The sequence below is a fragment of the Podarcis tiliguerta genome, assembly GCF_965153285.1.
Source record: "Podarcis tiliguerta genome assembly, chromosome: 13".
NCBI lineage: Eukaryota > Metazoa > Chordata > Lepidosauria > Squamata > Lacertidae > Podarcis > Podarcis tiliguerta.
The window spans coordinates 3,504,987-3,527,643 of record NC_139546.1 but is presented as its reverse complement, the minus strand read 5'-3'; the positions used below and the strand labels follow the sequence as shown (position 1 = coordinate 3,527,643).

At 42.8% G+C, this 22,657-nt stretch overlaps 1 protein-coding gene across 4 annotated transcripts in view; it reads right to left on the bottom strand.

Moving 5' to 3' along the window:
* Positions 1-661: 661 nt before the first annotated feature.
* The window catches only part of RECK (reversion inducing cysteine rich protein with kazal motifs), a 45,967-nt gene continuing 23,971 nt past the window's right edge, over positions 662-22,657 (bottom strand). For all 4 annotated transcript variants that reach the window (XM_083407539.1, XM_083407541.1, XM_083407540.1 and 1 more), the window contains 14 exons: positions 20,968-21,165; positions 19,230-19,497; positions 17,942-18,121; positions 15,861-16,073; positions 15,098-15,234; positions 13,262-13,402; positions 11,234-11,422; positions 10,675-10,794; positions 9,851-10,022; positions 9,079-9,274; positions 7,363-7,573; positions 5,579-5,652; positions 4,743-4,898; positions 662-3,215 (listed from right to left, as the gene is read on the bottom strand). In XM_083407539.1, the coding sequence (XP_083263665.1) occupies positions 3,000-3,215; positions 4,743-4,898; positions 5,579-5,652; positions 7,363-7,573; positions 9,079-9,274; positions 9,851-10,022; positions 10,675-10,794; positions 11,234-11,422; positions 13,262-13,402; positions 15,098-15,234; positions 15,861-16,073; positions 17,942-18,121; positions 19,230-19,497; positions 20,968-21,165 (2,471 nt within the window). In that variant the 3' untranslated portion in view covers positions 662-2,999. The remainder of the gene's footprint in view (positions 3,216-4,742; positions 4,899-5,578; positions 5,653-7,362; positions 7,574-9,078; positions 9,275-9,850; positions 10,023-10,674; positions 10,795-11,233; positions 11,423-13,261; positions 13,403-15,097; positions 15,235-15,860; positions 16,074-17,941; positions 18,122-19,229; positions 19,498-20,967; positions 21,166-22,657) is intronic.

Here is a 22,657-nt window from a genome sequence, read left to right as displayed (position 1 = left end):
TTCAGTTCCACCCTGGCCTGTGGAATGAAGTGATTTTTTTCTGCACACTGGGCAGTGAGAGTTAATGCAGAAAAGGACAGGGCTCTTTACTGCTGATACCTGGGATTTTGTGGGAAAGAAAAAGGATTTTGAAGGGGCAACATGTAAGCATGAGAAACAGCATCTGCTGAAATTTCTCTTAACACATGTATGAAAGTTACAGGGTCCAAGTTTCCCTACGCTGCATGTCTAAGGTAGGAGCTCTTTTCTGAGGCCTTGCCATTCCACACCTCCTTTACTTACCAGATTTTCTACAATACTGTTTCCCCCTTCCATGTAAAAGGTGAAACCAGCCAACCCATAGCAGTAGGAATGCAGTTCGGAGCATACTGTTTAAGGGCGAATGCGCATAATAGATTTTTCCTTTAGTACTGTGCTCACTTTAGCACTAGTCCCTATTCGGTGAAACAGCCCATCTCACATAGTGGACTGGGGTGCTGTTGCTTTGATGCAGAATAATACGTGATGGTCCTTTCCCCGCTTTGGGTCTCCTCCGGCAGCATAAGAGAAGATGCTGGTTATCCAAGAGCTGCCTATTGTTTTATAGAAATGAAAGCTCCAATATTCAAGTATGCCATTTTATACCTTTTATGAAGTTGCCATATTTTTAAAGGACACGTGAGAAAATAAAAAATATTTTTATTAAAATAAAGGTTTTCATATTGCATTGCAAAGACTTTTTTCCTTTTTGTAAGAATACAAAACACTTGCCACGACATTTGACGACACAGAAACGTTGAAATTAATTTTCAGTTCCTCCTTTTAAAGTTCAACAATTTGGCAAAGACGATGCAACCTGTATACACTTCAAAAGTTGGCTATCATAATACTGATACAAAATACTTCATGTAGATAAAGTTCAGGTGCACAAGAACAGGGCACAAGCCAGCAGATGCGTCTCCTGGGAATGTCCTCCTGAAGTGAATAGGAGCTGTGCAAGAGCTCAGATTTACTTCAAATAGGCTTCTACCGGAGATCTTCCCACTGATTGAGCCCCAAGAATTAAAACATATGCTTTGTATAAAATATGAACACACTAAAGTGTAAATTTAGATAGTATGCAAATACTGTAATATTTAGAATGACATATAAATAGCTTGAATTCTTCATAACTTTGCTTCTATAAAAAAAAAAGGTCAAGAGAATACTGCATTTGCATCTGTATATTGCATACATTTTTTATGTAAGAAAGATGCTAGCTTAAAACATGATTGACATTGCGGGAGGGACACTCTGCAAAACCCTTCTTTGCATGTAGAATTTTACACTAGCATGCTACTCTTTGCAGAATTAGGCTCATGGCTATATTCTTCATAATAAAATATAGAATGTATTTACAGTTGAGTTATTCAGTTCATTTTTTGGTAAGTTAAGTAGCAGCAATTTGTTTCACTTAGAAATTTATGTTTTAAAATATTCTGAATGATATACCTCTAAGTCAGGGGTTGCTAATCTTTTTTGGCTTGAGGGTCACATTCACTTCTGGCCAACCCACCCGGGGCTGCATGGCAATAGTGGGTGTGGCCACCCTACACTCACACATGCACACACAAACATGCATACGCAGAGAACCTCCCTGCTCCCTGGCTGATCCGTGTAGACCAGCTGATGGGGAAGGGCTATTCCCTGCTCCTCACTCATCAACTTATTGATCTGTTGACTGGGGAGGGGTGATCTCCTTCCACATCAGGGCCATTTGGGGAAGTTTAAACCTCTGCCCACCTCAGCTCCATGTCTGCATTGTCCCCACCCCCTGCTTCCTGGCTTTTGCCGCCAGCATAATTGGTAGGGTGTTGGGGAGCACAGATAATTTTGCTTGGGGACTGCACCCCCCCCCCCAGGGTTGGTCGTTAGCCACCCCTCCTCTTAGTAATAGACAAATATTGTATAAAATTATTGCAAAGTTTTGGTTGGGGGTGGAGAACTTGCATAACGATTTCCTCTTACATGGAAATCAAAATATCTTCCAACAGTTACTTTGCCTTCACAACAGGTGTTCTGTCCCTGGAGACTGGACAGAGCAAGAGACCAATCTAGCAGGCCCATAAGCAAGCTTAGGATGCTGTTTTGTGTGTGTAGTTTATCTATGTGGCTGTGGAGGAACATTGGCAGAGACATGTGCTCCCAAGCCACCGCTGCATGAGACCTATTTTGTCTTGTTTTCCACCCCTCCAAAGATAGGAGGCTAGCTAGTGTGGGACGGCTGCAGTCCCTTGAGGCCAAGCCTCCCCAGTCACTAGCTGGCCTCCTCCACTCAAAAGGAACAGGAAGTCACAGGAAGTGAAAAACTTCTGTTTCCACTGCAGTGATAGTTCTGCTCACCAACATGTTGTTGATACCGACTTCCATCAACCCCAGCCAGCAATGCTCAATGGCCAGGGATGACAGGAAATGTAGTTTGACAAATTCTGGAGGGCCATAAGTTCCCTATCCCTGTTTTAACAAATGCAAGGGTAAGGCAAGGCTCCTAAATGTGAAACCTGACTTGTACCGCATTGTAAGCACCATGCAACTTAGTGTGACTTACTTCCAAATAACTGTGCATAGCACTGGCTCGAGTGCTGGATTGCAGCTTAAGGCTTGAGACAGAGGATGTTTTTTCTTCCATATAGTTGAAAGCGGCACTTTAACTGTCCAGTCAGTCATTTCTTTTGTCTTGCTACCATGTTCACTCAACACATTTTCCTGATTTTTGAAGCATTGCAAAATTCTCCAAAACTGTTCAACCAAAAATGACAAGAGGATCAAAAGAAACGAATGTGCACACTAGAGACAGAGCCTTCAACTCAGGACAGGGGGAATCGGTCTCCCAGGTAAATTGTACATTATTGCTGGTGCTGTGTGGAGTAATCACTTTGGTCATATAGTTTCCTCTCGGAAACATTATTAATGTTACATTATTAATACACCGTTAAGTTCTGAATGTCTTTCGCAAATCAAATTACAAACCTCACTTGCCACTACGTATTAAATATTGTGGCTGTGAAAGTGAGCACAAGGCTCCAGAAAAAAGTACACTGTGCTTGCATAACCAGACTGCAAGAAGAAGACATCTTGCGTGAAACTTCTGCCTGGGCTGCGATAAGTGCTGAAAGTGGCACATGGGATGCTAGAGCAGGACTGTCAGAGTTGATCAGCGATTCTATCTTTTCTGCTTCTTTATTGCAGGCTTCAATCTAGGGAAAAGAAGAGTGAGCTTCCAAAGTATCTTTCTACTGCATAAAACATCCAATAGCATTTCCCCCCTTAACCTATCCCCTCTCCCCCAATTTCAGATGGCATCCTTAAATGCTCTGGTCCAGGTGTAGAGAACATGGTGCCCTCCAGGCATTGTTGGGCTACAACTCCCATCAGCTGTGACCCGTGGCCATGCTGGCTGGGGCTGATGGGAGTTGGAGTCCAACAACATCTGCAGAGTACCACGTTAGGTACCCCAGGATAAATTACTGACAGAAGACTGGGTATAGAAGTCAGTTTCTTGAGTATATACTTTGGAGTTTGCAAGACAACCTCAGAACATATCTGCTGCAATCCCGATAAGCATCAGCCAGTCATAAAAGTGGTTCACAATTTGCTAGCTATAGAAACCATAAAACCAGTTTGTTTGTTTCTTAGACCAGAGGCACTCTGAGTTTTATTCATTTCTTACTAAAAAGAACTGGGATTCTGCACCAAGCCTGATGAGGAACGGCTGAAGGAGTGGGTATGTTTAGCCTGAAAAAGAGGAGACTGAGAGGAGACATGACAGCCATCCTCAAATACCGTATTTTTTGCTCTATAAGACTCACTTTTTCCCTCCTAAAAAGTAAGGGGAAATGTGTGTGCGTCTTATGGAGCGAATGCAGGCTGCGCAGCTATCCCAGAAGCCAGAACAGCAGGAGGGATTGCTGCTTTCACTGCGCAGCGATCCCTCTTGCTGTTCTGGCTTCTGAGATTCAGAGTATTTTTTGTTTTCCTCCTCCAAAAATTAGGTGCGTCTTGTGGTCTGGTGCGTCTTATAGAGCGAAAAATAGGGTACCTCAAGGGCTGCCACATGGAAAAGGGAACAGGCTTGTTTTCTCCTGCTTTGGAGGGGAGGACTCAAGCCAGTGGCTTCATGTTACAAGAAAGAAGATTCCTTCTGACAGTGTTTGACAGTGGAATGGACTCCCTTGGGAGGTAATGGACTCTCCTTCCTTGGAGGTTTCTAAGCAGAGGTTGGATGGCCACCAGTCATGGATACTTTAGTTGAGATTCCTGCATTTCATGGGGTTGGACTAGATGACCCTCGGGGTCCCTTCCAACTCTACAATTCTCTGATTCTGTGATCCTCAATACAGACATTGGAAAAAGTGGGCTTCTTGATCCTAGCCCAGATTCTGATGGAATGGATATGATTTCATACCAGAACTCTCTCTAGGACCCAGATTCTGTTCCAGTCAATGATGGGCAGTTAGCATCACTTCCTGGTGGTGGTCTCCCCGTCTTTTGATTAGTAGTTAGCTCCACGGCATCTGCCAAGTTTCAGCTTCAGGAAGCAGGTGTGAGACAGAGTTGCTCTGGTGCATGGTCTCCACAGGAGTCTAATTAACTCATTGGAGCAATTGGTTGGAGCTCTAAGCTGTTTTGTTCTTATATATTTGCAGCGTTTCATTATTAACATTTATGCCTAACATGATAGATAAAGCCCCATGCAATCCTCCGCCCCCCATGGTGAATTATACCTGAAGAGGCTTAGGGTTTTGATCAACAGGTGTGATAAGGATCACGATTTCAGATTCTATGCTGAAGTATCCAAAAACATCACACTGTGGCACAGACACATGGAGGCGGATCTTTTGAAGTATTTCAAGTACAGTGATTGGCCTTTTGTTGGTTATCTGGAAGAAGAATGAAATTTCTGTACCATTAATGACATTTTACAAAATTGTGTTAATCTGCTAGAGAGATAATAAGCTGGTATCATTAGGGAAAAAGATGCATTTCCCATCAATAGAGATTTGCCAAGTGAGTACAAATATCTTTTCAGATGCAAAAGGCATCGTTTTTCCTAACTCTACGAACTTTTCATCCATTACAGAAAGTAGACGTTTCTGACAACTCCACACTCAATAATATATAAACAAACCTGGTGATCTGGGGACTGGGAAAAGTCCACTACAAGAATGTTGGGTGCCTGGCATACCAAGTGGTTATAAACACACTATGGGAGGCAATCACTTGGCAGGCAGCCTTCAATATCCACCCCCATTGCAGATATAGGCTGCACATGCAAGAGCGTCCCTTTTTTTAATTTATGACTAAGATCATAGCATCCACTAGTAAAGCCTTGTTTGAACTCACCCCATTTCAATTGCAGTTGTAAATTATATTGAATGCCTTTTCAGACAGAACTGGGTGCTGGACTACCAGTGCCATTTTTCAAGAAAAAGAGGTGCCAGAACTCGCTATGAAGGTTTCCTTCATTCTCTTAGAACGGCAGTGGTGCTCACCTGAGAGTTTCTGGCTGAAAAACTGTATAATACTATAAAGTTGTCATAAAAAAACTTGAGGTACTTACCTTGGCAAAGGTATCCAGCTTTTCTTTATCATACAAGACCCTGAGTATTGCAGCATACAGAGAACAGCAAGCTCCTGCATAACAAGCAGAACCCCAGAGAGAGACAGAGTAGAGTGACTTGTAAAAGGAATGTACAGCTTAGGGGTTCATCCTGAGTTCTCTAAAAATGCCAGAGGACTGTAAGGATCCTGGTGGGTGATACTGAAGGCCCATCTATCCAACATCCCGCTTCACACAGTGATCAACCAGATGCACAACGTGAAGGCAACAGCCCTTTCATGGACATAGCTGCATACATGTCATCAAGCTGGAATGTGTGCAGGCAGAGGAGAGTGACCAAAAGGATAAAGTGTCTGGAAAGCAAGCCTGATGAGGAACGGTGGAGGAGAGAAGACAGAGAGGTGGCATGATAGCACCTTCAAATATCTGAAAGGCTGTCACATGGGAGACAGAGCCAGAGGGCAGGAAGAAGCTAAGGGATTCAAATTACAAGAAAGGAGATTCCAACTAAATATTAGAAAGAATATTCCGACCAAGTTTTGCTTTGTTTTCTCAGATGTATTTATCATGTTACTCTTAAAAAAACCCAATAACGTAATTAATAATAATAAAAAATATGCATTTTTTTAAAAGAAAGACCATCCTAACAGTAAGTGCTGTTTGATAATGGAACGGACCCCCTCAAAAGGCGATGGACTCTCCTTCATCGGAATTTTTTAAACGGATGTTGGATGACCATCTGTCTCGGATTCTTTAGCTGTGATTCCTGCATTGCAGGGGGTTGGACTGGATGGCCCTTGGGGCCCCAACTCTACAATTCTTTGATTTTATGGCTAACAAAAGAATTGGAGGCTCTCATAGTTCCTTAAAGGTAAAGGGACCCCTGACCGTTAGGTCCAGCCGCGGACGACTCTGGGGTTGCGGCGCTTATCTCGCTTTACTGGCCGAGGGAGCCGGCATACAGCTTCCGGGTCATGTGACCAGCATGACTAAGCAGCTTCTGGCGAACCAGAGCAGCGCACGGAAACGCTGTTTACCTTCCCGCCAGAGTGGTACCTATTTATCTACTTGCACTTTGACATGCTTTCGAACTGCTAGGCTGGCAGGAGCAGGGACCGAGCAACGGGAGCTCACCCCGTCGCGGGGATCTGAACCACCGACCTTCTGATCTCAAGCCCAAGAGGCTCAGTGGTTTAGACCACAGCGCCACCCGTGTCCCATAGTTCCTTAGCAGGTCTAATTCTCTAAGCTTATACCATATAAGCTAATACCTATAAACATGTCTTATGGCAGCAGATTCTAGTAAGTTAAAAATATGTTGAAAGAAGAATGAAAATGAACAGTTCATGGATTCTACGACTACTTCTGTTCTAAACATTTGTAACTCAAGCACAAGCCAGGGCTTGAGTGCACATCAGTTTTACACAGGGCAAATTTGTATGGTGTTGGTTTGCAGGATGGGCACCTTTCTGTACATGACTTGTGCTGAACTGCTCTTGAATCCTCAGATTTACACAGCAATGTGAGAACTATCTCCGTATTTGTCAGATTGCTTTTCTTCCACAGAAGAGGGGAGAAAGACTGCGCTGGAGAGCAGGCCACTCTGTGCACATACCTCCCCAAGGTGAAAACAGAAAACGTATGATTATGGGTTCACCCAAGAGCTGCTCCCACTAGACTGTCTACAGGTAAGCAAGGCATCCAAAACTATGCTCCTTCAAATAGGTCCCACTCCACTACTTTTCTATGACTGCCTTTCAGAATACCAATATCCGTTTTCTGACCTGGTGGGGTAACTGACTTGTATCCAGTTGCTGCAAGACGAGGACATGTAACAGACGCACATTCTCCTTGATAACTGTAGTCAGAAAGGACTCCTACAGCTTGACAAGGTCCCTTGTAGTCTATAGCCACACGATCAGAATACGCAGCGCACACATTGTTGTAGGTTTCACCGTTATGGCCACATACCAAATCAACTGATTTGCAAAATGACTGGAAAATGGAACAAAGTGGAAAATGGAAACAGTATAGATCTACAATTCATAGCAAATTAAATGCATAATGTAATCTCTGAAACTACTCAGCAAACTATACAATTACCAGAAACTGGATAAAAATATATTGAAGTTCTGCTCCACCTTTCTCCCAAAATAACCTAAACTAGCAAACACCAAAGTGATAAATCAATACTATTAAAAATAAAATGAACATATATTTGAAACATCTAAAAACACGAACATTTGAAAATGCCTAAAACAGTCACATGCCCCCACAGTTAACAATGTCAAGCTTGCCAGAAACAGTATCTTTCAGCCAGCAAATGCCTGGGGGAACAGGAATGTTTTAAAGTTCTTCCTAAAAGTTAGAGAAACAGCTGTATCTCAGGGAGGGCATTTCCAGGCACCTCCCAGTGGCAGTACCATCAATGGTTTCCTGCCTATTGTGGGGCCTGAAACTGTTGATACTGGGGGAAGTGACTTGAATAAGCCACTTCAGGGAAGAAAAAAGCAGTTCTGTGCAAAACTTCTCTAAGCCTACTGAGAAAGTGAAAAGCTATGGACTTCATTAGTAAAATCATAGTTTTACGCTGTCATTGACCCTTCTTTAGGCTTTGTGAATGCCTGCAGGTCACAGTAGTTCAACTTTAAAAGAATTGTGGGGGGAAAGCTCTGACTGAATTTAAAATCTTGAATGATGCCAGAAACAAAGGAAAGCTGAAGAACCTTCCTACAATACTGTGCTGAATTGCTTTCAACTGTAGACTGCAAACTATCTTTTTCCTAGCTAGTATGATCTCTTACAATCCCCAGGACATCATAAAAATACCTATGTTTTTGACAGGGAGCCCCAATGGGCTGTTTGACATGGCTACACGTTGGCTCAACAGTAACGGAGAGAAAGCAAACAAAATGCCCAAGATCATGCTCAGCTATACTATTTGAGAGCAGGTGGAGAATCAAATGAATGAACACTCCCCTAAATAGAATACTCATTACATGTATAAAACTTGCAAGAAGACTGGAAGTTAGTTTTGTCTTTAACATGCACTTCTGCACGTCTGAGAAACATTTTTATGGAGGTGGATTCAAACACCTAACCCAGTCTGAAATTGTATAATCAACTAACAGATATTAGGTGGTTTTAATACTCCCAATACTTTGGTTTCTACCATTATAGTAGTACTATAAAGATCAAAACTAAGATGGAGTTTGAGGAGTAACAGAAGTTCCAAATCAATAATTTGACACCTCAAAGCCCCAGAAGGACTGTGCCATTATCCATAGTGACTAGCAGTTTCAGCTCAGGTGGCACAGTGTGAATAAATGCCTTTTTAATAAAATATATGGTGCATTCAAATTCTCTCACCTGGTTAAATATAACACAGAGGAAGCACAAAGCAGGAAAAATGACCCAGAGAAGAACATGTTTGGTTGGGTCCACCTTAACAGTGGAACAATAAAAACCATATTTAAGTAATGTGAAAGATTATTCCATACCTGACATGGACCTTTGTATGATACACTTTTCCCTTTTTGGTGCAGAACACATGGACTGCTATATTCTATATTGTCCGTATCACAAACAGGATCTCGCAACTGGTCACCACAACTGAATTGCCTGGGCACACATTCGTACTGGTTACATCCAAACTTCTCAAAACTCGTTAAGCAAACCTGTGGCTTTGGTATACATCTGGATTAAATAATATTTTCATGTTATTTGTTATTTTTCCAAAAAAACAAAAAACAGATTGAGATAATTTTGAAAAAAGCAGAGGTTAACACTGGCCCCAAAAGAGTGGCAGAAAAGTAATGTGCCAAAAATATTTAAGTACCCTGTTGCATTACAAACTCGAAAAGAATTCCAGCCCTCTATAAACCTAAGAATTTATGTTGTTCTTGTAGACAGAAGGGCACTGCATATGTAGTTGTATGCTTCACTTCCAGGGTGCAGGAAGACGGGGTGAAAGATCACATTCTCTGAGGTGGGACCTCTCACGACTCTCCCAATAGCAAATCTACGGCAACCAATTACTTACAAAAAATAACACAATAGGAAGGAAACTGAAAGAAAAAACAAATGGACAAAATCGAAATCTCCTCTTGAAAATGATCCATGTACAAGTTAAGCAGAACACCTACTGACTGATATGGTGACTAGTTTGAATTCATCCTTGCCTGTACGTAAGCCAAATTATGTTATGGCACAACTGAATTTTTATAAGCAAGCTAATCTCCTAGAGTGCTACAGATTTTCTTAAATATTTACCTCTGATTTTTAAGGCAGGGATTAGGGTTGCAAGGATCCTTGGAGATGCAGGATCCAAATTCAAACTGATTGTCCTGAAGCCCAACACAACGTGCTATACATACGCTTGGATAGGTACGACCGTTCTGTCCACACACTGGGACAAACTGATCAGCACAGTTACATGGCAGACCTGAAAGAGTTAAAGCTTTTGTTAGGAACTTGGAGATTCCCAAAGAGGCTGGAATTCTGAGGTCTGTACTCCTAATATCTATAGCAAAAGCGCAGAATAGCAAGCCTGATTTGAACAGCCATGATCCAACACAGAGTTTAACCACACTTAAGCCCACTGAAATAAAAGAATTTAATCACACAGCTGTGTTGGGAGCATGGCTCTTATTTTTTAAATCTGTTACAGAAAGATATGAACATTCATTTATTATTAGAATTATGCGATTTGCTTTGCATTTAACTACTGGATTCTGAATACAGTGGTACCTCGGGTTACAGACGCTTCAGGTTACATACGCTTCAGGTTACAGACTCTGCTAACCCAGAAATAGTGCTTCAGGTTAAGAACTTTGCTTCAGGATAAGAACAGAAATTGGGCTCCGGCGGCGCAGCAGCAGCAGGAGGCCTCATTAGCTAAAGTGGTGCTTCAGGTTAAGAACAGTTTCAGGTTAAGAACGGACCTCCGGAACGAATTAAGTACTTAACCCAAGGTACCACTGTACTGGACAAGCCACTGAACTGTCTTCAATAGCAGCCTCAAAGAGTTGCTACAGGGAATATCTTGGCAAAGTACAGCCAGAAAATAAAATGCACCACACACACACAAATCCTACCTGTAATGTCATGCTCATCATCTGAGTTGTATTCATTTAGACACTGGCGAGTGGAGCAGATCAGATTCCCAGCAAAACAAGAACAGACATTGCAACCTATTTTGAAAGGTTTTCCGTGGCCTTAAAATAAAACAAATGCATTAATAAAGAGCTGCTTCAGGGGAAAGCAGAAACAACAGTCTGCACCCTACAGGGAGCAAAACTCTCCACCTGGATGGTCCCAGGGGGAGAGGGGAGAAAAGGGGAATAGCCGGAGAAAGACGAAAGGTGGCGGGCAGGAGAACTCATGCCACTGCTCTGTCACCCTGAAAAGGCCCCAAGGTACCCACAGTTACTCTGGACCCCTTGCTCTCCCCCATGTGTATAACTTCACCTACCTAGGGAAGCTAGCTAGGAACAAAACTTTTAACAACCACCAAGTCTAAGACACCGAAGATCCCAACATAAACTTTGCTTCCTGAGGCTGAGCCAGTTTGGGAGTTGCACTCTCAAATGCCCTTCCTTATTCTACCAGAGAACAGGGAATTTCCAGAGCTTAATAATCTGCAACAGTACATACCTTTTCTTTCCCCTCCAACAATGCATGATTTTTGGAGGTCAACGCAGTGCAGTTCCATACAGTTTTCCAGCAGCCCACTCTGGCCACACGTGCAGATCTTATAGCAACCCACATCTCCTGCAGAGGACGGAACCTGGATGAGGGTACCTTGGCGGACAATAAAATCGGAAGCTTCGCCCAACTTGCAGCCTGTGCAAAGATGGCAAAGTGTTACTGAACTACAGACGATTATGTTCCAGAAATATTTAAAGGCTTTTACATAACAAGAAAGACTACACATGTACAAAATTATTTTGGGAAAAGTTGTAGCATATTACTCTAGATTTGAAGGTACAGAAGAAATTGGAACATACTGTAGAACCGTTCCTTTTGCAGAAATGTGTCTTCAAGAGCAAGTTTATTTATTCATTCAATAATTTCTATCCTGCTCTTACAATGTATATACAGTGGTGCCTCGCAAGACGAAAAGAATCCGTTCCGCGAGTCTCTTCGTCTTGCGGTTTTTTCGTCTTGCGAAGCAAGCCCATTAGCGGATTAGCGCTATTAGCAGTTTAAGGGCTATTAACAGCTATTAAAGGCTTAAGGGATTAGCGGATTAGCTGCTAAAAGGCTATTAGCAGCTTAGCGCTTTAGAAAAAGGGGTTGGGGAGCGGAAAAAAACCTCAAGAATCGCAAGACATTTTCGTCTTGCGAAGCAAGCCCATAGAGAAATTCGTCCTGCGAAGCACCTCTGAAAACGGAAAACCCTTTTGTCTTGCGGGTTTTCCGTCTTGCGAGGCATTCGTCTTGCGGGGCACCACTGTACATCAGAAATTAAAGATGTCTCACCTCAAGCCTACCATGCTTATGCAGACAATAAATCTCTCTGAATTCATTGGGATTTTTATAGTTCAAAAGGTTAGCCTTGTAGTCTAACACCTCAGTCTTAAACACATTTACTTGGGAAAGGCCTCACTGGAGGTTTATTTTATTTTATTTTTATATGTTACCTTTCAGTTTGCATTTCTTAGTACAGAAAGTCGTGATCTGATGTGTAGAGCTCTTTCCTATTCTAATTAATTCAAGAGGGTTCTTTCTGGAAGCTTCTCTGTGTGAAAGAAACAGTGTGCATGCACACGAAAGCTTATGCCCAGAACAAACTTAGTTGCTCTCTAAGGTGCTACTGGGCAATTTTTTAATTTAAACAAGCAGATTTCATGATGTTTGGGTTATTCCTTCAGAGAAGGTGAGTGCAGCTGGCTTGAACTGGTCCTGTTATCTTTTCTGTCAAAGTCATGCTGATTGTAACAGTAAGGCCAGAAGGAGCCAGGGTTTCACTCTTCTCTGTCTCTCTTTCCTTCTCGTGTGTTGCTCTATATAAGTGTTAAGTGTCTTATTATAAATTATTTGCTTAAACTTACAAGTTAAGTCTGCTGCAACTGGATTTCTTATGGACAGTGCCATTTGTGAATGTATCGGATTTGTGACCATTATGCTCATTTGCCTTCAGTAGCAGTAAAGCTCTGCTGGGTGAAATACAATTGCCTTTAGTCTGTTTTTTGGAATCCCGCAACGTGTTTAAGTTTTTACTCTGCTAACTATGCACTGGAGTTCTGCTCTGTATCAATATTGAGTAGAATGCATGACTAAATCATTCAAGGCAGTTGACTCGTTAAAGTAAGAGTATGTTTACTGTAATCAAATAAAATAGCTCCCTCTCATAACTCCCAAAGAACAATTCAAACAACAAATTATATAAAATATTCATTAAAAAAAAACAGCCGCAAAAGATCTCCACACGTGAATAAATCCACCTGAAAAAGAAACTATTGGTGGCGGATGCCAAACGACACTACAGGGAAAGGTCTCCGTCTTCTGCCCCCCGTTCTCAGTTAATTAGGCAATGGGCAAACCAGGAGAGCCTTAATATCAATTCTGAAAATTCTAATGTTGTTCTTGGATTATCAGAATCCTACATACAGCTAACAGAGTTCTTTCTAAAAACAAGCCTGCAAATATAGCTGGGAGTGCAGCAATTGTATTACTTACCCTGTATACAAAAATAAGGAAGACACGGTTCCCCCGCCTGACATCCTTTCCTATTGACTTCACATAACTGATTGGCAGCACAAGGATTTGGGTTACAGGGGTGTGTAACATCATCCACAATGTTGCCTAAAGTGCTGGGGCCTGAAAAGACAAGGGAGTTAAATAGAGGTCATCTACAGAGCGGAAAACAAAGTGGTGACATGGTAGCCTAGTTCACATATAAAGTGGTACCTTGGTTTAAGAACAGCTTAGTTTATGAACAACTTGGATTAAGAATACTGCAAACCTGGAAGTAGGTGTTTTGGTTTGTGAACTTTGCCATGGAAGCAGAAAATGTTCCGCTTCCTGTTGAGTGTAAATTGAGTCCCCCGCTATGGGAAAGCACGCTTTGGTTTAAGAACGGACTTCCGCAACGGATTAAGTTCGTAAACCAAGGTACCACTGTAATGCTAAACCGTAAGTGAGCACTATGTGCATATAAGCCTCTGCAAACCTGAGCAAAGCCTCAAGGCTCAAGCACTCCTGCACATATGCGCAGCACATGGAGGCTTACAAAAGGACAATACATGTGGCCTCTCCACTCCCTTACAGGGCAAAAAGACTGATACTGATGAATTGGAAAAATAAAAATGTGGCTCCCTTCTACGATTGGATCCAAGACCTATACAAACTCACAACATACGAACAACTTGCATATAAATGCAGACTTGCTGTGGGAAAATTCAATGATATTTGGAATCCCTTCTTACAAACACTGTATTGGTTAAGATCTGGTGAATTACAGTAACAACTTTGTAAAGTAGAGAGTTTTGGTTTTCTTCCCTTTATCTCTTTACTCTGCCTTCTGTGTGGGTGCTGTTTCTCTTTCATTTACGTCTCACCGTCTCGAGTGCACATATAATTATGTATTTTTCTAACTTTCAATAAAGAAGAAAAAAAGATTGCTGAGTGGCATGTAAAGTGCTTGGCAGCTCATTCCTAGATTTCCTTGGGCAGGTATCTTAGCATTAGGCTGCATGGTGCTTCACTTTACAGGCTACCTGTGTATATGGACGAGTTGAGCCAGTTAAGGGAGATCAAAATGTGAAGCTGCACATGATCAGAGTATTTTCTTTTTCTTTATCAGCATCAATAAAATGCTTGTTTTGTGGTGTTGTTGTTTTTTTAAAAAAGCTCAGTCACTCCCCCTCATCTTCCTGTGTTGTGGGAGGGGGGAATGACATGTAGGGGGTTGGACTAGATGACGCTCTGGGATGCTTCCAACCTTACAATCCCCTCCAACTCTAGCTCTATTATTCTGCTTTCTAATAATTCTGTAGATGTGTTTGTGAATTCTAACTTCAACACATAAGGTTAGTTCTTCAGTACAGGCGTCCCCCCACTTACATGGGGGCCCCGCGCACATAAGTGAAAATTGCATTAAGTGGGGAGCACCCTCTAAAAAGCCCATTTTTTCCTGCTCTCAGTCCCGCTCTCTCCCCACACAACTGTCTCTTCAACTAGAGTTGAAGCCCTGGGGCTGCTGGGAGGCTGGAGGACATGGGGACACAGCTGCTGCTGCTGCTGTGCTACCACGTCCATCAGCTGCTAGGCAGGGAGGCCAAGCAGCCTAAACAAAGCCCTGCTGTGCCTCTGGTCTCTTTAGGGCTTTGTCCGCCCTCAGTGAAATCTGCTCCAGGCTCCAGGGAGGGTATCTTCATGAGCCAGAAGGACTCACCACCTCTCTCCTACCATTTCCTGGTTTGAATCTATTCATCTACTAACTTCCCGCCACCGTGCATATATGTGGTTGCGTGCAAGTCGATCACGCATAAGTGAGGGGATGCCTGTACTTACGAACATATGTATCTAAAGGTATGCAAGTCTCCAAGTCATCGGTTGGAGACAGAAGTTCACAGATGCTTTCGGCCATGTGTCCCTCAGGAAATTTGCTTAAATCTCCACATTTCTTGAGAATTTCCACGCAATCCGACCTTCAGAAACAACAAAGTATTTACACATTACACACATGTACACTGCTCAGATTGCATAGGCCAAGTTAATCCAATAAACTCTCTCTACCCCTAATACACATTCCTGGTCTAATTCTAAGAAAGCTTTAAACTGTTCTTCTAAATACCCCCAATACCTTGGCCTCAGTTTAAGATTATATTTCCATATTCTCAAAATTAAGTTGTTCTGCTTTAGTTTTTATTCTTGTTAAATCAGATTTATGCCCCTGCTGCTCGACTGTAAATTCTGGATACTTTATTATTATTATTATCAACTAAGTAAAGGTAAAGGAACCCCTGACCGTTAGGTCCAGTCACGGACTCCTCTGGGGTTGCAGCGTTCATCTCACTTTACTGGCCGAGGGAGCCAGCATACATCTTCCGGATCATGTGGCCAGCATGACTAAGCCGCTTCTGGCGAACCAGAGCAGTGCACGGAAATGCTGTTTACCTTCCCGCCGGAGTGGTACCTTTTTATCTACTTGCACTTTGATGTGCTTTCGAACTGCTAGTGCCCATCTAATCCTGCTCTCACTGCGGCCATCTAGATGCAGGATTCTGCTCTCCTGCAGTTCCCAGCAACTGGAAGCACCCTGCCACCGACTTACTTGCAGATTATACTCCCTCTAGATTTACTGTGACACGGCTTTATCTGCAGTGAACAAGCAATCGCCTTCCACATTTCCGGCTGGCATTTTTTAATATCAAGAACAGGAATGTTGATAAATGGCATCTTAATTGTTCCTTTCTCCCAAAGTTTCATGTCATTCATGGCTCCTTGGTCTGATTGGGCATTGCAGCTCCTGAAGAGTTCAGTTGGCCTTCAAGGAAAGATACAGTATGGAGTCATACAGAAAATGCTTTTGAACTCAATATGAATGTTTATCCAGGCCAGGGAGTGAATACCACCATCTCCTAACAAATCAATGGTCAGAGAGTTGTTGGTGCTAAGTCCCTTCCCGGAGGATACTTTAGACTTGTGTGCAGGGCCGTCCTATCCCGGGTGCCAGATTCCAAGGCTGGAGAAGTGAAAAGTGGTTGCACCAGATTCCGGCAAGATCTTGTGAGAGCCCAGTGAGATTTTGTGTTGGCTTCTGCATGATCTCATGGGGCTGCCACAAGATCTCACAGGGCTTGCATGAGATCTCGCTGCAATCCAGTAGCCGCAGCCACACAACACTGGTAAATGAGGCTTCAGTGCGGTTGCCACCGCAAAGGGGGTCAAGATGGTACACATACAGGGCAGGATCTTCCCACTTTGGCTCGGGCGGTGAAACGGGATGGGCCACCTCCGCTTGTGTGTCCTGAGGGAAGGTGAAAGTGAGGAAGCCCAAGCCAGGAAGCTTGTGAAATCAGCTCCTGAAGAAATGGTCTTCAGTCAGCTTGAAAGGATTCTGTACTTCTCTATAGTTTATGCCATTTATTTATTTTAGTATTTTAAAATTGAAAAACCACCTTGGGTGCCTTGGGTGCTGTACATAAACACAAGTGATCAATAATAGATTATTAATATTATGGAAGTCAGAGCCCAGCATATGAGGACAAATACGTTAAGAATCAATTCTTAATATGTCTCAAATTAAGGGGCACAAAGCAATACATTATTAAGCATGTTAAACCCATAATATGTATTATTATTAATTATTAAAATACACATAATCAAACACACCTTGACACAGAAATCATTCTGTCTTAAATCAAAATATAGTATTATAACAAGAACTTATAATCACAGTGATACAGCTGAGACATGTATCAAACAGAATAATATAAACAGTTGAATAGTATATTGATATTTCATATTCTACCAATTATAAGTGAACTCCTTTAAGTAAAGTTGTCTGGAGAACATCCTTCCTTAAAGTGCTTATAATATGAGTGTTTTGCTAGAAATGCTACAGTTTAAACTCACTTATCCTAGGGCAGTGCTGAAGTTCTTGAGTTCGAAAATGCTGCTGTTACTTGCCTTGCAACAGTAGGTGACCTGTTCACCATTGCTAAAGCTTCCTGAAAGGTATGTTCCTTTACATACCTGAGAAGCAATATTTTCACGTGACGAGAAAGAGAGAAATGCTCAGAATCAGCCTTTTTAAAAGACTGTTTCATTGGACAAACTGAAATGGAAAAACCCTAGGCCAGTAACCAATACAGTCATATCTTGAAAGTCAAACAGAATCCATTCCAGAAGTCGGTTCGACTTCCGAAACATTCCAACTTCTAAAGCGTGGCTTCAAATTGGCTGCAGGAAGCTCCTACAGCCAATCAGAAGCTGTGGAAGCCACAGCGGACGTTCAGCTTCCAAAAGAACGTTCGAAAACTGGAACGCTCACTTCCGGTTTTCAATCGTTCGGGAGCCAAAATGTTTGACTCCCAAGGCGTTTGGGAGCCGAGGTACGACTGTACATGTAAACCAGCTCCTATAAATCTAGAAGTAAACGCAAAATCAAAAATGATGAATTTGTAATCTATTGGCATAATATATAATCACGGTTATCTAAATTTTCAATCACAGTAAAATCACAATAACACCTTTCAACATTCCTTTTAAGCCGACCGTGTTCAAAATGAAAGGGAGGGGGAGCTCTCTAAATCCCACATTACCCAGTAAACTATACCAGCTCCACCTAATTATACATTTCATCCAAAAACAATATATTCTGAAGAAAATACTCAAGTGTACCTTTCCTACCTGTTATTAAAATTAGTGCAGTAAGTAAGATTTCTACAGCCCAGCTGACAAGGTTCACGTACATCTGCTAAACAGGTCAACATGGAAACTTCGACTGGGTTATACTCACAAAAGCGGTCAAATTCTTGCCAGCTCTGTGTATTGCCCCAGCTGCTGCTATAAAGTTTAGTGCATAAATCTCTGTGGAAAAAGAAACACAAGGGAATAAAATGAAGACAAAACTTTGGATTATAATGCTTATGATACAACTCACAAGATTTATTGCTTTTCCTATACCATGGAAAACATACGCAATTCTCTCTAGGTTACTGGATGTAGTTGATCCAGTAATTAAGGGCAATAAATTGGGCCTGGCCAAAGGGCCAGATCGTTATTTCCTCCATTCTCTATGGGCCAAATTTGGCTGGTGGCACTGGCAGGATGTGTGTGCTGCTGCTACTGCAGTTTGCCTGCAGAATTTAAAATCAAACCATGTGGGCAAAAAGCACAGCCTGCAGCTTAAAAGGTAAAGGTAAAGGGACCCCTGACCATTAGGTCCAGTTGTGACCAACTCTGGGGTTGTGGCGCTCATCTCGCTTTATTGGCCGAGGGAGCTGGCGTACAGCTTCCGGGTCATGTGGCCAGCATGACTAAGCCACTTCTGGCAAACCAGAGCTGCGCACAGAAACGCTGTTTACCTTCCCACCGGAGCAGTACCTATTTATCTACTTGCACTTTCACATGCTTCCGAACTGCTAGGTTGTCAGGAGCTGGGACCGAGCAACGGGAGCTCACCCCGTCACGGGGATTCGAACCACCGACCTTCTGATCGGCAAGTCCTAGGTTCTGTGGTTTAACTCACAGTGCCACCCGCGTCCCTGCAGCCTGCAGCTTAGCTGCCACCAATCAACTGATTGCTGAGTTCTGTAAAATGTTTGACATGGGGCTTTGCAAGCACTGGTAATTTGCAAGTCCTATTGTATATAAGCACTCTGCAAGCATGGACAATCAGACGATTGTTGAGTCTTATGGGGAACCATCCACAGGGCTTTGCAAGACAGAACAGTCAGATCATTTTCTAGGCTCCAACACAAGGAGAGGGCTCACAACATCCTTTGAAATGATCTCTTTCATCCCCGGAAATGATCTCTTTCAGCTTCTGCCTTCTGGAAGAAGGTATAGGGTTATAAAGAAATCACAAGGTTCCCAGCCTCCCCAAGCCATAGGGTGAGCTGAATCCCATTTTGAGACATCAAGCACCCAAAGGAGAGCCTATAAAAGATGGAAAGAAAATGCAAAATGTACTCACCTACATATGGAAGTATTTGCTTTAGAACAGCAGTGTAATTTAGCACCATCCAGACCTGTGGAGGGTGGAGGGTGCAGAGTGACTCCAGGGTGAACAGACCTTGAGCTCTCAAGGAAACATTGCCATAGAGGATCCTGTGGCAGAGGCATCGTTTTACAGCTTTCAATAAGTCCATCCACAATTTCAAGCTCTGTTTTCATTGACTTCAGGATCTTTTTACAAGCTGTTTGGCAGGCATAATCTTCTGCTCTATCACAGCAGTATAAACCTAAATAGCAGAGAAGAAATAAATACTGCTACCTGTTGTCACATAGTTGTGTTTACATCACAGTGTCAAAACATCAGCACGTTAAAATTTGATATAATGCAATTAAAAATTGCTTTATATATAAAAATGCTGCATTGTATCTATTCTTTAAAGAGCAGGCAGAAAGATTGTTTTTTTCGCCTTCAGATTAGTGACTGCACCCTGCTTGTTCCACTTGCCGACCCTTCCCCCAACCTCCCACCAATCTCCCCCCTCCCAACAGTAACTAGTTAGACCAGGCATCCCCAACTTTCGGCCCTCCAGATGTTTTGGACTACAATTCCCATCATCCCTGACCACTGGTCCTGTTAGCTAGGGATCATGGGAGTTGTAGGCCAAAACATCTGGAGGGCCACAGGTTGGGGATGCCTGAGTTAGACCTTCCCTGTTCCACCTCTGGCCACTATTGCTGGTAAAGATCCAAAGGCTGCATTGAGCTGGAGAGCCCCCAAAGCAGGTGCCTTTGAGCAGAATGCTCTTACACAGAAGGAGGGAAAAGGCTTGAAAGGCATGAGAGACGGGTGCCTCCCTCCCCACTCAGACCACACCAAGCCTCCCTCCCCTTAGAACTTCTCCTGCCACAATTACTGCCTCAGTCTACAGGGACTGTTCCTCCACTGCTTGCCTGGGTCTGCAGATACTCTCTGATGCTGCTATAAGGGGCCTGAAGACTGTCATCTTGCTGTTGTTCTCAGTGCCACCTGTCTGTGGCCAAGCAAACTGCAGCATGATGACCCTCTTATATGTTTATTATACAGAAATAAAACAGATCACTCTCTAAAGAGCAACCACAGATCAGGAGATGAAGGTGTGGGTGCCTGAGGGACACTTCCCTCAGTTTGGCAGGTCCTGTGGGTTACCACCTCTACTCCAGGAGAATGTCTTCAATTCTTTTACTTTTGAAAGCAAATACAGAGAAATATATACCGTATTTTTCATCCTCTAGGGCGCACCGGCCCATAGGACGCACCTCGTTTGGGGGGGAATGAATAAAAAAACTACACCCCCCCAGCCGTGGCTGCAGCCCCAAGCCTTGCGCACACCTGCCTGAAGCACGGGGCGCCCTCCGGGAGGTCCCGCCAGGCGCGCAAGGCTTGCGGACACCCACCCGAAGCAGGGGGCGCCCTCCGGAGGGCCGCGGGAACTCCCGCCGGGCTTGCAAGGCTTGCGGATAGCTTCCTGAAGCCTGCAGAGCTAGAGGCATCGGTGCGAAAGCCTGCATTCGCCCCATAGGACGCACACACATTTCCCCTTCATTTTTGGAGGGGGAAAAGTGCGTCCTATGGAGCGAAAAATACGGTAGATGAAAAATAAATTTGCAGTCCAAAACATGAACAGAAAACCATGCTTACACTATAGATACCATAGCGTACTTCTACGCATTAAGGTGCTAAAATTTTGCATGCCAAACTTGTATTTTCTCATACTTACTATCGGTTGAATTTCTCATTGGATAGGACTGTGTGTAGTTGTTCACACAATGAATTAATTGTGGGCTAACGGAGGCGCAGTAATTTTCAACAGCTTTGAACTGAGAAGGACCTGGAGAAGAGTCGGTTCGAAAGATTGCCTGGCAATATTCCCGGCAGTTTGTGTGATGACCAGCATAACTGCAACAAACTGATCCCACTAGAGGAGCAAGCAAAACAATGCATCACAAATAACTCTTTATTATTAGTGATGAAAATACAGAAATATGTTTATACTCTATCGTGGGGAAGGGGCAGAATCTAGTCAGTGTTCTGGATAGGCCAAATTTGACAGGTGAGTGGGGCCACCCACCTGCCAATCACCCACTGTCACAAAGACATTGTGCCCACACATGCACAACGTCCTGCCAGATGGGAAAAGCAGCGGATTGCCAAGGCTTGTGAAGCCAGGTACAGAGCAATTTGCTGTGTTATTTCTGTGCAAGCCGCTGTGCTAGATGTTTTTGCCTACTATGTGAGAACGTGGCATTCTGAAGGGTGATAAAATTAGAAAGTAGAGAACAACAGCCATGAAGCCAAACCAAAACCAAAACCATTAAAATATTAAATGTTTTGGTAGTCCAGTGCTGCAGTGTGCTAACCAATAATAAAGCAAGGGATCAAGTTACTCTAACTGCTCCCACCCAGATAGATTGTGATGTATGTTTTAGTGTGTCCACCCATAGGAGTATATTAATGCAAATGATGGAAAACTCCATCCACTTCCTAATTGTTATAAAATGTGTAAAGCAAACTCTTCTTTTCTTTTCCCTTTTTTGATTAGTTACTTCTTTTAGTTCAGGGGCAGGCACTGGGTTTTTTGTTCTTCTTTCCTACTCCCTTCTACTTACTCTGCTCATACTTTTACCCACATGAAAGCCACAAGGCCTGGTCTACTGTCTTGGACTGGTAACTATGAATTTTACCATAACCTGTAATATGCTATGGATACTATAACTAGATGATCGGGAGGAAGTCAGGAGGAGACTGTGTTAACAACTGACTGACTGGTTGCTTTGTCAGTGCTATTACAAGCACATGCATTTTGGTTCATACCATTAATAAACCATTACTTTATATGCAATTTATATTATATTACTTGAAGTTGCTTGAACAATCATACGTAACTTATTTTATTTTCATAAATGTCGTATTATGCAATTTGCTTTATTCTCTGTAAGTACCCTTTCCCCCTTACTTTTTATAATGCCATGAAGCTTTGTACACCAGTGAACCAACTGATTTGTTTCAGTCACAATCCTGAGTCCGCAGGTAGGACTCACAATACTTTACTTGCTATCCCACTGAATCAATGCTGAGCAAATCCAAATCCTGACTGAAGGATCCAGTAAATATTGCTGCACTGGTCAGGCCTTGGTATGTAGTGCGCTAATCTAGACAGGATTCCAGAATTAACAGAATATGAATACAACTGGCTGCAAACTTGCTGTTGGTGGAAAAAGTTCCAAGCCCCAAGCTAAGATGTTTACAGGAAACGCTCTACATTTCCCCTTGGCAAACTGTCAACCAGCTCAAGCAGTTGTGAAATGCAACATATGTTATGCTATCATCTGATATTAAAAAACGAACATACATCTCAAAAAGCAGACAATGAAACAAGGGAGAAAATGATAAACTAGTATTTAGGAAGG